This window comes from Nymphaea colorata, chromosome 5 (genome assembly GCF_008831285.2).
Source record: "Nymphaea colorata isolate Beijing-Zhang1983 chromosome 5, ASM883128v2, whole genome shotgun sequence".
Taxonomy (NCBI): Eukaryota; Viridiplantae; Streptophyta; class Magnoliopsida; order Nymphaeales; family Nymphaeaceae; genus Nymphaea; species Nymphaea colorata.
Genome location: NC_045142.1, coordinates 14,292,275 through 14,309,562, shown reverse-complemented (window position 1 = coordinate 14,309,562; position 17,288 = coordinate 14,292,275). Strand labels below are relative to the sequence as shown.

Below are 17,288 nucleotides of genomic sequence, written 5' to 3'. Positions count from 1 at the left end.
AAGGCTCAAATTCTTACAAGATCAAATTTTCTTGATCTTGATGAGGCCTTCAACAGGCTAAACAGATTGGTTGTTACTCTTCCTCTATTTACAAATAACTCACAGTCGTCTACACTTGCCTCATTTGGAGGAGGACGAAATGGACAATACTCTTCCCGTGGTAGAGGAAGAGGCCGTGGTCCAGAAGGACGTAGAAGACTCCAATGCACATATTGTGGTCGTCTTGGCCACTTAGAGGATAGGTGCTGGAACAAAGTGGGTAAACCTAACTTATCTGCATCCTTGACTGTGACATCCTCATCCATTCTAGCTCCAAACACAGTCTATTAGTTTGGTTCCTAAGGTAAATCCCACTGCTGCTTCTATAGATGCTACGTCGCTCAATTTAAGTCCCGCTAAACTTGATTTAATTATGGAGCATCGATCAAATACTGCACCTTCTACCTCATCAGCTTCCACTACTATCACAAATTCAGCATATTTTGCAGGTATAACTCCGTATAATAGCTGTTGGATAATTGATTCTGGAGCATCTAAATACTTTTGTAGAAATACTAGTATTTCAAACTTGTAGAAATACTAGTATTTCTGGGCATGCTCGGTTGGCAGATGGAAGACTATCTCCGGTAGAAGGACATGGAGATGTTCATCTATCTTCATCTTTACATGTTCATGAAGTGCTATACACTCCTGAATCCCAAAGAATTTGTTATCTGTAAGAAACTAACTAAAGAGATGAATTGCCGAGCTATTTTTTACCCGGGAGCTTGTGTATTTCAGGACCTATCGACTGGGAGAAAGATTAATGGAGGCCATGAAAGAGATAGAATCTACTTCTGGGATACATTTGTTAAAGAGGCACCGTTGTTAGTTGATTGACCTTCAAGTGCGTTCCAATGGCATCTCAGACTTGGTCATCCATCCTTCCCTAAACTTCGGTAGTTATGTCCTCATATTTCTTCTACAACCTCTATCAAGTGTGAAGCTTGTCGACTGGACAAGCATAGTCGTACTTTTTTTCCATCGAGTCAAAGTCAGTCTAACCAAAATCTATTTGATTTAGTTCATGTAGATGTTTGGGGACCTAGTTGGATTTCGAGTCAGTTGTTGACTCGTTATTATCTGTCCATTGTTGATGATTTCTCTCGCGTCACTTGGGGCATTCTGACGAAAGATAGATCTGAAGCTCCTTGTATCTTGACATCTTTCACATTGGAAATAAAAACTCAATTTAGTTTGTGTCAAAATTGTTCGCACTGACAATGCTCTCGAGTTCAAATCTACTTCTCTGCTTGAATTCTATAAATCTCATGGTATCATGCCACATTTTACCTGCCCCCACACATCTCAACAAAATGATGTAGTTGAAAGGAAACAACGCCATTTGTTGGATGTAGCCCGCACTATAATGAATTCATTCTCATATGCCTTCCAATTTTTTGGGAGATGCAATCTTCACCGCATGTTACCTAATAAATAGAATGTCATCCTCTTCCATAGACAACAAGATACCAATTCAAATTCTCTACCCAAACAGGGTCTTGTTCTTAGCTGCACAAGCAACTAAATATGTATTTGTGGGATACTCTCGAAATCAAAAAGGGCATCGATGCTTAGATCATATATCTAATCGAGAGTTTGTCAATGCCAATGTAACCTTCCTCGAGTCTTCTCCGTTCTTTCCTGCAAGCCCTTCATATCCACAGTCTGAGATGCCCCCATCTGTTTCACTCTCAATTCCTCATATTCCACTTGAGTCTCTTCCTTTTATATCATCCCCCACCTGTCCCAATCCCTCCATTCCACGATTTAAAAACTCACCTCTCATATATTCAAGAAGGAATTCATCATCTAATGGCCCTGCACCGTCTTGCACTGGGGAGGTACGCAGTTCTAAATTACATGACATGCCTGAGTGTTTCATTGATGTTTTTCAACCTGATGAACTGCCAATTGCACTACATAAAAGGATCAGACAATGCACAATTCATCTTCTAAATTTATTAGTACATCTCATTTGGGAAATCATATGTGCAAATTTATTGATGTCTTGTCAGCTACTTCAGTTCCTATTTCATATGAACAAGCTATTTTGGACTCTAAGTGGTACCAAGCAATGAAGGAGGAGATGGACTCCCTAATATCCCACCACACTTGGGATCTTGTTGAAGATCCTTCTGGGGCAGATATTGTCGGCTTGAAATGGGTATTTACTATCAAGTATAACTTTGTTAGTACTGTCGAGCGATACAAGGCACGGTTGGTAGCAAAAGGTTATACACAGACATATGGTATTGATTTCTTTGAAATTTTCTCTCTTGTAGCACGTTTGGGTACCATACGAATAATTATATCTACTGCAGTTCATTATGGATGGAATACGTACCAATTAGATGTCAAAAATGTCTTTTTGTATGGGAATTTATCTGAAGTAGTTTATATGCAGCAACCATGGGGCTTTGAGAAACAGAGGGAGTGTACCAAGGTATGTTTGCTAAAGAAGGCTATATATGATTTGAAGCAGAGTTCCAAAGCATGGTTTCAAAAGTTGTGTGATGTTGTGTCCAAGTTTGGAGTTCATAGATCTCCTTTAGATTATTCATTGTTCATAAAAATGACCTCAAGAGATATGGTTGTTATGGTGATATATGTGGATGACATTATTTTAACTGGTGACAGTGAGCAAGAAATACAAGACACAAAGAAGTATCTCCAACAACATTTTGTTACTAAAGACCTTGGCTCTCTATGTTACTTGTTGGGGATAGAAGTAGCAAGAAGTAAAGAAGGTTTAGTTTTTTGCCAAAGAAAATATGTTTTTGATTTGCTACAAGAGACAAGTATGGCTGGAACTAAACCGGCATATATTCCTATGGATTCTTGTATTCACTAAACCGGCATATTTTCCTATGGATTCTTGTATTCACTTATATGATGATAAATCTGAACCTATTGATAGTAAAACATATCGGTCACTGACAAAATGCTACTATATGTAACCATTATGAGTCCTGATATATCTTTTGTTGTAGGAAAACTAAGTTAGTTTATGGATAAGTCAAGAAAAGTCCATTGGGATGCAGCTATGCTATTATTGAAATTTCTAAAAGATTCCCCTGAAAAGGGTCTATTATTTAGAAGTTCTTCACTCCAAATAGATGCTTATTATGATGCAGATTATGCAAGCTCTATTGATGATAGAAAGTTCACTATGGAATTTTGTATCTTTGTTGGTGGTAACTTAGTCTCTTGGAGAAGTAAAAAGCAAGTTGTTGTAGCTCGATATAGTGCAGAGTCAGAATACCAAGCCATGGCTCAAACTGCTACTGAAATCACCTGAGTGAGAGCCATGCTAGAAGGTTTTGGAATTCAGATAGAATTGCCTATAAAAAGTGCAATGTGATAATAAAGCGGCTACTTATATAGCCAATAATCCGGTTTCCACGAAGAGACCAAGCATATCGAAGTGGATTGCCACTATATCAAGGACTTGGTTCAAGTAGGAATTATTTCTACTAAATATGTGGCTTCAGAAGATCAAGCTGCAGATATATTTACCAAAGCTCTCCCTATATCAGATTTCATGAAATGTTGCAACAAGCTAAGCATGATAGACATTTATGCTCCAGCTTGAGGGGGAGTGTTGAGAAAACATACTGGTTTGAGGTTTGAGGTTTTTTGTATTTTGGAACTTTATGATTAGGTAGTTCTTTGAATTTTAATTTCTTATTGGACCCTCTATGTAAGGGGTTAAACATAACCCTAATCAATTCTTTTTATTCAAATGGAAGAGTAGCAGCGGAGACGAACTAGACTGCTCTTTACTCTCTTTCTTCCTCACGTTCTCTTCTTCTTCTTCCCTACCTCCCCAATCAACATCAGTTATCTGATTCACTCAGTCCATATTTTTGTCTTTTCATTCTATTACATAACCCAGACCCCTAAAGTTGCATTTTGTTTTTGGTTTTTGAAGTCATTGTAAATCAGTTGGGCAGTTTCATAGAGCTAATGATGTCTGACCCACTACAACCGTTTCTTACTTAGATGGTTGGAAACTGTTGCAAATGCTTTCTAACCCTGAGTTTGAAAAGAAAAGAGAAAAGACAAAGGCTAGCATTTCAAACATCAAGGTCTTATGATTGGAAGTTCAGAAACCAGGCAGAACCTCGTCTGAAGAAGAGTATCGCTATTGACTTGATGATTGAGGAGTCTACTAATGGTGAGGAGGAATATTATACCTAAATGATAGCATAATATCCGGTCATTTCCAAGTAAAAAATTTGATTGCAAGGAGGAAAAATATACCTCCAATGACAGTGTAATATCACGTGATTTTCCAATACAAGTTTGATTTTTATGTTGTTATTTGTAAACAAGAGTAAAAACAGAATTTCTTATAGCTATAGGGTTGGAATACATGCATGTCCGATAAGCCCTACAATAAGTATTTATGCATATAAAGAACATATCAACATCAAATAGTAAACATTATATGGTGGCGGCAAAATGTAATTTCTCATATCAAAAGAAGGGCAAATCTGAAATATATAAATGTCACATGAACCAAAAAAAAAGTGTATGAGGGAATCAACATTTCGAGGTTGGAATCAGTTAGTAATAACAGCATATATTCATATATCCATATATAGAGAGAGAGACATGGGTACTATTGGAGATAAATTAGAAAAAAGGAAGAAAATATGTAAAATTAAAATGGAAATGAGCCGAATAGAGTTGCAAATTTAAATTGCGTAGTTTAGGGAACTTTCAGGGGATTGGGATTCATTGTTTGTATAGTACTTTTATTTTCTTGTGAAAGAATATATATATGACACATACATATTGGCTACGTGACACGGGTACGTGGATTCAGTCCACGTACCCGCTCCGGTACGCAGATATGTAGATTCGGTTACAGGAAATGGGCGGGTACGGGTTGGATCGGGTATGGGTCAGACCCAATCCGAACCAAAAAAAAAGTGTTCGACTTTATATCGAATTGAAGCCGAGCTCTGCACTTCAACGACGTTTTCTGCAGCAGTGCTTTACCACAACTATGGTCAGCGGCGACGACGACGACCGGCGACCCACGGCGACGTCCAGTGGTGTCCTGCGGCAGGCATGTAAGTGTTTTTTTTCTTTTCGATATTAGAACTTAGGGTTTCAATTTCTTGATTTGGGGTTTTTTTTTTTTTTTTGGATTTGCCGATTGGGGGATGTTTTTGTTTGAAGATTAGATGGTTAATCTGTCGATCTTGAGCCTTAACTCTTGTTCAATGCTATGGATGATGGATTTAGCAGACTTTATTTTTGTACACGAGCAAGTTATAGTCTCGCGGCTCGAGTTTTGCCTGATCTTCCATATAATCGACAGGGGCAATCAGCCTTGGAGTCTATCTGCAGTCACCAGGGCAGTCAGCCTTCGGAGTCTATCGCAGTGTCCAATTACTCTACTGTAATTTACGATTCTAAAAGTGAACTGTAAAAGCATATCTATTTCGAAAAATACAAGTGATATTTGGAGTTCCAATTCCATCTTTGTGCATGTTTAGACTATCACTTATTACAGAAATAGATACAATGAACCTCAGGAAATGTGGTGGATTCACACCTGTAATATAATAGGAATGACGTATATGCTGGTTTCACATTTATATCAGCTTTGCAGATATTCTGAGTTGTTATGCTTCCTTATGCACTTATAATGTTGAGATGTTTCCCAAAAACTGTTTGGTAACTTATAATGTTGGGATCCCTGTTGAAATCGGCCGAATAGTGAAACCTTACAGGGAGGCAGATGGGAGATATAATTTTGGTTAGATCAGAATACGTTTCTTTCCCCTTTGTGTGTCTTTGATCTGTGTATTGCCAACGTGTGTTAAGGCTGGGTTTAGCCATTTGTTTTGTCCTCAGCCTTCTAATGCATGGCATCCCAATGTATTGTTTCTTAGTATTGATTTTGTTGAACTATTATGTATTGTTTTATTCCTTCAATTTTTTGTCCATTATATGTTTTTTGCATCTTTTTATTATTTTTCAGAATATAAAACTTGTCGTACCTGCGTACCCACAATTTTCAAAATTGCTGTGTCTGTACCCGCACTCATGTGACATAGCATATTGGAAAAGGGTTGACTTGGATCAGTTGGGACCCAAAATCCAAACCCCAACACACACACCCTCACCGCATTTCCCTCTCTCGACCCATATGGTTCGAGAGGGAGGGGGGTGGGGATGCGAAGAGAACTTATGTGAGGGAAAGAGAGCAAGGAAATGAGAGAGAGAGAGAGAAATAAGATAGAGAAAAGAGTGAGACGGGGAAGAAAAACGGAAGACTGTTGCAGCAGCAACATCCGAGGAAAATGAGGGAAGGATGACAGATCCTACGTTGTCAATTTTAAAGAATGATCAGAGGTGCAGAGAGAAACATAGAGGTGTCTTGAAAAAAAGTGAGGGTGCAAAATGAGGGAAGATGGGAGAAATACACACGCCTGCTGAACATTTCATATGTGCCTGGCAAGTTGACGAGTGTTGGTATCGGTTTCAGACAACTTCATATTGTTTGAAATGTCCAAGCAACATTGCACTGCAGAACAGCAGCAGCAAGGAAAACAAAAAAGGGAGTGATGCAAGGGAAAAAAAGAAGGAAAAATTGTACAGGGGGAGAAGAAAAGGAAAAAAAATTGTACTGCTTCTTGTGTACGTACTAAGTTGGTGTATAAGAGAATGTGTGATATTTATATATGGCTCTCTGTGAGAATCATTAGCTTAATGAGAGCTATATCTACAACGACAAAGTCAAGAAGTTCAAAGCTGATGAATTTGATCTTGCATGCATATAAAGGCTTGAGAAGAAAGGCCAGAGCTTATAACTCTATCAGAAGGTTAACTAACAAAGAGTCAGAGTTCTGAGAATAATGAAAAACATAGGAAAAATGAAACTGAACGACATTTTATGGCTTCTGTTGCATAGAAAAAAGAATTAGTCAACTTTGACAACATCCAATTTCAAAAACGAAGAACAAAAGGACTTGATAAGATTATGATCAATATCTTATAATGTCTCAAAACACGAACTCACTGATTCAGACATGTGGCAGTCCCAAATTCGAGCACTATGACCAAATAGAACATGCCGAGCTGAAATATGATTAGACTGCACTTGAAGATGGCCAGAATTATCAACACAAAGAGACCATATACGGGCACTGCATCAAGACAACAAAAAAATGTTCTATTAGAACTACATAAACGGAAAACGTGATGCATAGACAGAATGTGAATGGCCTGCCATTTTTTGGATTAGGAATGGAACAGGTCTATACCTACGGTCATCAGAAACAGACATGAGTTTAGATCCATCAGATGACCATGTTATGCGAAAGATTGAACCTTCATGCCCAACAAGTCTAGTCGATTGAATTGCTTTGTATTCCAAACCTTGAAACTTGAAATATTTACACTGAACTGGTTTGAGATTATCACCCCCTCTAAAATTGTTGGCAGTTCTTTTTGAGAAGCTATTGTCCACACGAGGATCTATAAAACCAAAACTTCAAGCTATTACTGTTATGTTGGAAAGGCTATTCCCACAACAAAATGCAAGCATGAAACTTGGCTACAACAGATAATCAGATTGTGTAGGCAGAGCATTAGTATAATTTAATAAAACATGACCAGGTTAGAGTATTCGGTCATGGATACACAACCTCACTGCAGGCTGGCATGCAATGCTTTATTTTCTAATTATGCCAGATGATGCCAAACCACGTCACAACAATGAGGGAATATTATTAAAACAGAAGCTCAAAAGGAAGGATAAACAAATTTTATCAGCTTGCCTATAAGTTTATAACAAGCCAGATAATAGACACCAAAACAAGCACTCACACTTAGCAAAATGCATAGCTCAAATACATGACAAATCACCTCATTGTAGATTGTGCCTGAAGCAATGTGAAGATGTTTCAGGTTATCCCCCCAAAATCTCATTGAATATAAAAGGCATTTCTCTGCAAAAGTTCCTCAAACAAATGAACGCCCATAACTGATAAAACAAACAAGACTGAAAAGCAAACATTGAAGGAAAAAATTGAAGATAAATATCCATTTGATATACATTTAACAAGGAAAGGAAATTGTACAAGTGCATCCATTACGTTATTTGGACCGTGTTAGTTTATTTCACATCTACGTTTCACATGCACAGAGGTTCATATCAATGAAGCATAAATAAATGAGCAATAATGAGCTCCAAGGCCCAAACCAGCAATCTCAACGTCCAAAGGAACCCATGTGAACAAAGACTCACACAATAGGAAAGGGATTACAAAAAGAGAAAAATACAAATATACAACAAGAATAAAAACTAGAAATTTAATTCTATACAGTACATATTATTAATATTCCTATGTATATATCAATATTTTAAAACCCGGTGACTCGGGATGCGACTCGTTCATTCTTAACTCCTGACTCAGTGAGTGAATTCAGTGACTCGGGCCGGGTTTTGTTAATTATCGTTTTTAAAAGAAAAACAATATAACTTGTCATTTAAATATAAAAAAGTTATAAAATAACTTGAATACATGTATAATTCGTACCATCAAGTAATAAATAAGGTATACGTTGTCTTTGATAACAAAAAATTGGACAACTAAGCCGCTACTCCTACTCTGTAACTGCATATTAGAAGAAAACCGTGCGGCAAGAATCAATATATTAACGAAAAAATAAGTCAATAAGAATCAAACACTAAGAATAATATATTCAACATTTACAACTATTAAATGGTTAAGAAATTCGACATGTATGTTAATATTATGTAAAACTAAAAATCCAAAAGTGAAGAGTCCAATGTCCTTAAAATTGAAATAAATATACTGTCAAGAAGTTAAGCATAATTAGTTTCAACCATAGTCACAAATAACGTCTCGGAGTTTTAAAAAGCGAGGTTTTTCTCGGGTATAATACAGGAAACTTGAAGAAAGTGGAAAAATATGGGAAAAATACGGTAAATTTTTTAAAATTTTAAAAAACTAAAAGATAAGTGAGAAACTAATAACACAAACATCAAAAGATAAGTAGATTTGCAACAAATAAAAAATAGAAAATGAAAAAAAACTGTTTGGCATTAAAAAAAACTGAAAAAACTGAAAAAAACGCATTAAAAACGCATTTTTTCATTTTTAACGTTTTTTTTCAAAAACGCATTTTTTTAAGTTTTGAACAGCCATTTAATTTATCGCGTGTTTTTGCGCTTTTTTCGAAAAAACGTGTTTCCTATGACTAAGGTTTCAACTTTTCATTTGTACTATGCAAATTTAATAAATGAACAATAATTCTAAATTCTTCTATCAGAAGATTCATGTCAAAAATTAATAATTAATAAACAAATCACTCTGTCAATTATGAAATACAAGATTTATCACTGGACTATACCAAGTCAAACGAGTTTTGGCCGAGTCAAGCCAAGCCATGGCCGAGTTAAGCCTAGTCAAGACCGAGTCATGCCGAGTTTAACAAAAAATGAGTCCCCTTACCCGGTTTGACCAGGTAGAGGGCCAAGTCAAACCAAATTTACATACATAATTAAGATGCATATGCATGGAGAAATATATAGATGTATTTTACATATATTTTAACACCCTGCCCCCCTCTTCAAACTTCCAGTGTTATCAGCATTTGCAATCCCTGAAAAGGTAAGTTAAAAAATCCAAATCAATCTTCAAATATACTTTTTCAAAAGAATTTAACTTAATTTCTTCTTTTGTCACTACTGGTGGTCAACATATCACCAACATAAAGTAGGATCCTTGTTTCTACACAAGTATCTTCAGCAAATAATGTAGTGCCAATAAAACAAGATCTAAAATGTTAATTTGTTAATATGTGATTTAAACTATCCAACCAAGTTTTTGGTACTTATTTAAGCCTATATAGGACTTTTCTCAATTTAAGCACCTTCTTCTTTGGAACATTTAAATGGGATATTAGACATCCATGGTAACGCCAATATTTAAGAAAGCACTTTTCACATCCATTTGAAAAATATACCATTTATTAGTTACTACAATGGCAATGGGTGTCATACTGATTCTCATTTTGGCAATGGGAGCAAAGGTCCTTTGTTAGCTGTTCCACATTCTTAGATGGATCCCATAATCTATGCTATAATCTATTTCATACACTAATATGCACTTGTTTTGCAATATGGCCAATCATGTTTCACTTGTTTAAGGAATTGAAGAGAACTTCAACAGGAAAGCATAAAAAGCACTTTGATGTACTAGATACATGGGTTGATGACAACCTGCTGCTAGTTCAAGAGAAAAATGTTAAAACAAACAAGATTAAAAAGCACAAAAAGATGGTAACAGGAAGGCTTGTGTAGGTTGGAGATGATATAGATTTTGAAAGAGAAAATGAAAAATAAAATGGTAATGAATGATATTTGATATCCATTTTTTGTACCAAACAAGTTTTACTTGTTGATATTTGGAACTTGAAGTTGATGATAGATAATGGATTTCACGTTTGTTATTCAGTAGTGTTTATGTATGATACGTTTTTCATATGAAGGATATTTTTTTGATCTATTTAAAAAATAATCATAATAAGTTTGCAACTTGTAAGTTATGCTACTGATCTAACTATTGAACTAACTAATATGTGTTACATTATGCGTCTTAGAACGTTAACTAGATCTTGTATTCTGGAAGCCTAACAACCCTTACTATTGTATGTACCTCGTTCATTTAAATGCATTTTGGAAGAAAGAGATAAATAGATAAGTCAAATTCTTGTTTAACGAAGTCAAGATCTAGCTTTTGTGTGTGTTAGTGTGTGCAAAATAACATTTGGCAGACCAAATGTTTGGCCATCTACCAGTTGTTCGGCCACTGTAGCAGTTTCTTGTAAATTGGACCTTACAATGTAGTTGAAATGTCAAAAAAAGTATGACTAAAAAGATCATGTCCTTTGAATGATCACAACTAAATTTTTTTGGAATGCACTTGAGGTGTCTTAGGATAAGCTGTAAGAATGGTTCACATCTTTTAATGTTTATTCTGAGAATCTGAATTTTTATTTTTCATACCAGGAGACTGCACTTCAAGGACTACTTTAGCTCCACAGACATCCCAAAGGTGAATCGAGTTGTCACTGAGTCCTATTGCCAGATTGCTGCCTTCTTCATTACAAGTCCCATCACCATCAACCTGTGAAACCATCATCATTACCTGTGTCAGAGGTAGACCAACAGGGAGGGGATGGAAACTAGTAGTCTTCTCTTATATGAATAACCAAAAATGAGTCATTTTTGCAGCTTAAGCTAGTATACAATGTAGAATCTCTGCTACAGCATATGGTAGTAGTACCTTCAAGAGGCAGACATCCATTACCCAGCAACCAAATTTTGGCAATGAATGCATCAGTAGTAATCCAGCATTCACATCATTCAGACATGTACAATCCAATCCACTAAAAGACAAGTGGAAGAGCTTAACACTTTTCTCTCCAAATACAGCAATTTTGAAAAACCATTTTGAAGATTCGTTGCAATAAGAGGGAGCACCAGAAAAGATCCCATGCACCCTGACACCCCCAAAGACATTGAACAAGTTCAAGATTTTGCTTTTTCCAACGTCATAAAGAAGAATTTGTGACCCAGTTCCTGCATGAGAATAAGAAACCAGTTAATCATCTAGTCACAGAATCAGCCAGGGTCTAATAATTTGTTTCCCTTACTAGCACATATTTATAAGCAACTAGATTACCATCACATAGAATCAGCAAACGTATATTTATTAATCACACAATTGGCACTGAAACAAATGCACATGTTTTCTTTTGCAACCACCGATGAAGAACTTGCCTTTAACAGGCATAACAGGAAATAGCAATACGTTTGAACATCATATAGACTTTCCATATGTATGGTTCATTTTGCCTATGGTTTAAAATATGGCTCTTAAAATTTGATAGACTTCTTTCCGATGTTGTTGTTATCTGAATTCTGCAAGAGTAAAACTGCAAGCACATGTTCCACAAGAGCACTTCACAAAACAATACTTTTGGCTCCTATCATATGCTTGTCTATATGAAATACAAGATTACTTCTTGACTACAAGGAAGAGGCGAAAACTGTTTTTTTTTTTTTGCAACATTTATCTTCAAACATGGTGGTTGATTTGCAAAGGATTAAGTACTATTTTTTAATGGTGTACCTAGATATTTTGAAATGTTAAACACTGCAGCCAAAGAAGCTCTGGATTTTGCTTGCCTGGGATGTACCCCTGTATACCATCCTTAACAACAACAAAAAGCTAGACAATGTTGCATAGGTCATTCTAGAGGTCCATGTGGCATACTTGTACACAAAATCAATATCTAAAAATATTTTGTCTACCTTGAGTGGAACTTGCAGGAGTATACCACTTTTGGTGTTGGACCCGATTAGATTGTTCCAGCATCTCATGGTTGCTTCATTCTGAGTGGTCCCTTATCAATTCTCGTTCCATTTACCTTTGCCAGCTTAGTCGATTCTTAAGCATTTTTCAAAAAAGAAAAACTTTTTTTTTTCCTTTTGCTATCTTTCTTAGTTTTAGCATGTGTCTCCTTTAAGGCTTGTTTGGTCATAAATCTAGAAAAATAGCTTTCCAGTTTTTTTTGTTTCCTGAAATTCTAAATTTCCAATTTTTTTCAAATTTCTAGAATGTTGTAATGCTTTGATGATTCTAAAAACTACCAAGGAAGGACATATTTTAATCGTTCCAAGGAAACTCAACAAGAAGTGCTTCGTGTACCCTGTGTTGTCACCTCCCCTTCTTTGTGCCAACATCGTTCAACAAGGTTTGTCTTCACGGAAATGCATCCAATCATCATTGAGTTCATGGCTTCAACATATTGCAGCCCTTTCCCCTTCTTGTGGGAAGCATTAACAGCCGAGGACTCCGACTACAATCACAAGAACCTTGCTTGCTGTGAACACCCTTAACCTGCCCTCTACCTTTACCTCCTCCAAACTCCCTCAACAATCATATGTCTCCTTCCTTCATAAGGCTAAGCCCACAATACAGGGCATTCAGAACCAAGAGTTGATTGGAACAAACCCACAATCTTGTCTTCTTCACTAGCATCATCATGCATTAAGTTATTGATTAGATGGAATACCTCTTGTGAGAAGCCAAGAGAAGGGCACCCGCACCAGGTGTTGGAACAATTCCCCCAGTTGACGCTCATGGCAAGTGTTTGTTTGTTTTATCGCTCACCTCCAACCATCAAAAAGGTAATCTCCATAAATCTTCATAGTTTTTGGGTTAGGGATGGATGCATTCCTACTGTGTACATGTAAGGTTGAGTGCTTAGTGGCTATCAAATTTCAAGAACAGTTCATTGTTGCAGACTGCCAATGAAGCATTTTGATGTTTAGCTTCAAACACTTGCACTCTACTAGCCTGAGCATATGGATATTACTGGATAGAATACGGCTTTGGAATTTTTATTTTTCTTATTGTACCGAATATTACTGATTATCCCAATTCAAACCTTAGCATCTCCGTGGTGGGTGGTCAATGCATTGGAAACACTTCTAGTCGGAAACAATGAGACCACCAGAAACTTCCATCAAAAAGGTACCCAATGCATAAGAGATTCATACTACAACCAGACGTCAGACTTCAAGAATTTTTACTACGCAAGCATAAGCCGCCTTTTATGTTGAAGTTACCATGCGACATAAAGCACCTCCTCAATCAAGCAAAGAGATGGCGGAAAGAAAGGACTTGAAAGATCTTCTTCGTGCAAACTTTCCATAGTCAGTGCTAATGAGATGATACAATGGGTTTGAAACTACAAAAACGATGCGCGTCGGAAGGAACGAGAAGGGTACCCGCGAGGATAAAAGGGCGAGAGGAGATGCTGCAGGGAACGTGGAGAAGGCACAGAGCTGAGATATCTCCAATATAAGCACCTGTCTGCAGACGTGATGAGCGCTTCTCCTCCGCCATCATGCGTGAAGCTGTGCACCCCTGAGGCGGCGCTGGGTCTCGGACACAGGCGGCAGGTTCCCGCCAGTCCAAAGGACGTTATATGTGTCCCTCCCTGGGACAAGGCAATCCAAAGATGGTTATATTTTCCGGTTCGGGTTTCGGAAATTGCTCGAATGCCTCCTAAAGTAGATCGAGACAAAGCCCCTACTACCAATGTCTGACATGTGGAATAAATCAGTGATGGGGTCAAGTGACTCCACCGAAGTTATACGAGCTCGACTTGTTTATTGAAGGAGTTGAGTCCCAGTTTCAATTAAAACTCGAGTTATAAAAGGAGCCGGTTTCGATTTTAAATTAAAACTTCAGTTACAAAACAGCCCTCTGTTGAGGGTTTCAAAACAGGAACCCTCATCTAAGAAGATTAGTTTATACATAATAAACATGATACTAGTGCCTGCCTGCACAGCACATTTGATATGTAATTATATTCCAATACATTTTTAGCTTAGTTGATGATTGTTTTTTATGACAAGAAGATGATGATTATTCCCTCGCCAACAAGCTTAAATGAGTTGAGCACATTCTCGCACTCAGTTAACCAAGTGAGCTTGAGTTGAGCTCGAGCCAAGCAATGTGCAAGTCGAGCCGAGTTCGAGCTGGCTAAACTCTCATTCGACTTGCTCGTGAACTTTCTTACATGCCAACTACCAAGTTCATGGGATTATCTAAAAAAGATTGTTCTATTGCCCTGGATCAAAAGATCCAAGGCAGATTTTAGAAGTTCGGGTTTTTAAAATCTTAGGGCATGTTTGGATGCATGTCCAAAAATGCATTTTGGAGGTACCTGTTTTGCCTCCAAAACTCATTTTTTGATCTGTTCTGGTGGCATGAAAACAGCATTGTCAGAAAAAAATGGTTTCTGAAAAAGCTGTTTTCATAGGAGACTGAAAAAACTAACCCCTTTGTTTATTCACCCAAAACCAATTTTGTCTAACCCACCCAAGCATAAAATGATGTTTTTGAAACTCATTAAGAAAATCATTTTTACAAAACCAGGTTTTCTGAAAAAAAGTCTTTTTTCAACTTGTCATCCAATCACTACCTTAGGTTTTAAAAGTTCATGTTTAATGCACTGCCTCAGCCTTCTCTTTCTCTTTCCCTTGCTACCTTCATATGTGGATCTGAAATCCACACTTGAAGTTAGACCCCTCCCTCCAATTTGATACATGGATTTCGGCATTCTCACGGATTTGAAATCTGCGGTTCTTAAATCGACAGCTTGAAAAACCTTAGATTTACACAACAAATCCAACCTCATCAAATGCAACATAAATGCATACATTTGTGGTAGGCCTAAATGGCATGAACATCCTTTTATTATTGGCAAATTTTTTGCAATCTCTTCGAATTTCAAAAAAAGCCGGGATAACATACCACATGTCTCCTTGTTCTCTATTTGTTGGTTGGTTAGAACCTGAGGGACTAAAGATGCAATCATCTTTTTAGAGACATCCAATAAAATTGGAATGATACAAAATTTAGAGATGAAATCTTATATGCAATTAGAGTGTGTACTCTGACCATGAAATGTGAGATCATATCTATCTTATCAAGCATGCACTCACTATATATCCGGGGAAACTTGAGTTTTTCAATTGTTTGATTGTTGTTTCTTCAGTTGGTATGAAACAATACTCATGTTGTGGAACACCAAAATCCTCGATGGTTCATTAGATCATTTATTTTTGCTGTCATCGACACCTAAAAACTTTCCACTTTTTATTTCCCTATTTACCTTTCTCATGGCTATTTTTCAAATATTTTCAACCAATTTGCAGTCATTCTCTAAATGTTCTAAATTTTTTTGAATCCATGATGGACCTGTACCTGAAAATAGCTTTAGTATATCCCCTCCCTCTCTGATGTAGGCTAGGGTAATCATGGATGTAGTAAAATGTCAAACGACATGGTTGATACTAATAAAGTTTTATTATTTTGCCCCCTTTTTTGTAACCTTAAAAATCAGCCAATTATGGGATTGTTTTCTGTTCACTTTAGATGGAGAAAGTGTCATATCGATTTCTAGCTTAGCTCACTTTTGCTCAATGTAATCCGGTTGAGCTCGGCAAGGCCCATTTCCTAAAAAATTGTCCATGAGACTTAGAAACTGGTCTTAATTAACATCTAACCTAGCTTTAGCCCCCCATGACGACAAACCTCTAGTTTGCGTTCGAACTTGGTATAGCCCTGTTTTAATATCATTCCTACTTTACTCAGTAAGCACTCTATAATAGTTCTAGCATGAACTAAGCATGGGTACTCCTAATCAAGCTTATCAGAAGCTCATGGTCACCAATCGTCAGTCCAATTTTGTTAATTCCTTCACTTATTTGTATTTTGAGCTTATTTTAGGTGGAAGCTCATCAAACATTATCTTTGTCTAACAAATTTTCATCCAATTGCATTCCCCTTTGCTCATCTACTGAAAATCCCATTTTGAAACCCATTGAAATTCCAATGTTTCTAGCTGTTGCACTTAACTTTCTCCACTCAGTGGTTGCTGCCATTTAGAGAACAGTCATTTGGAAAGAAAGGCAAACTATGTTGAGTTTCCAAATGAGAATCTAAACTTGGGCCTATCTAGACGAAGGTCCACAACTTGGCTATGTTTAGGATGGTAAAATTAACGGGAGCCAAGATATATATGGCAGCTGAAAAAATGGTCATGTGGCCCAAGTGTTATAGGGTAGCATTATAATTTTCATCATGTTTCAACCTCAAGGGCCTACTTGCATCTTCAAATCACCATTTTTTTTGTTTTTTTTTTGTTTTCACCCAAAACTTGGATTTGGCTTTGAAAAGCAAGTCTCTAGGCAGCTACGATTTTTTTATATGTTTTACAAACTCATATGGCTTTCTAGAGGATCAACTTTTTTTGAATCTCAGAGCTTATGTATTTTCAATAACCCTTTGTTGAATGAGACAGTTCTTTCCATATCTGGAAACTCAATGCTTTCGGTGGTTTAATTTTTATTTCTACATTCTAAGCTTGACCGCAAGTTCGAAAAGCAATTCTTATATTTTAGGTAGGCCCTGCCAAATGAAGCTGCTTTAACCTATTTCTATTGTCAAAATACCTTATTTACAAGTCCTATCCTTCAAATCCAAGGTTTCCAATCAAAATTGCTAGTTTCAAAAAATATATCGTATTTAGATCCGGTCGAATGGGACTCACCAATGAGTTGAGTTTGGTTCCAATGAACTTCCTAAACCTGAAACCTATTACTGAGTAAACCA

General features: G+C 36.8%; 1 protein-coding gene across 1 annotated transcript in view; it reads right to left on the bottom strand.

The window, feature by feature from the left end:
- The window catches only part of LOC116254330 (uncharacterized), a 61,361-nt gene extending 47,262 nt beyond the window's left edge, over positions 1-14,099 (bottom strand). Inside the window, 7 exon segments of the mRNA XM_050077888.1 lie at positions 7,082-7,208; positions 7,326-7,534; positions 7,537-7,539; positions 7,891-8,012; positions 11,099-11,219; positions 11,379-11,674; positions 13,892-14,099. Of these exon segments, the coding sequence (XP_049933845.1) occupies positions 7,082-7,208; positions 7,326-7,534; positions 7,537-7,539; positions 7,891-8,012; positions 11,099-11,219; positions 11,379-11,674; positions 13,892-14,012 (999 nt within the window). The 5' untranslated portion in view covers positions 14,013-14,099.
- Positions 14,100-17,288: the final 3,189 nt, after the last annotated feature.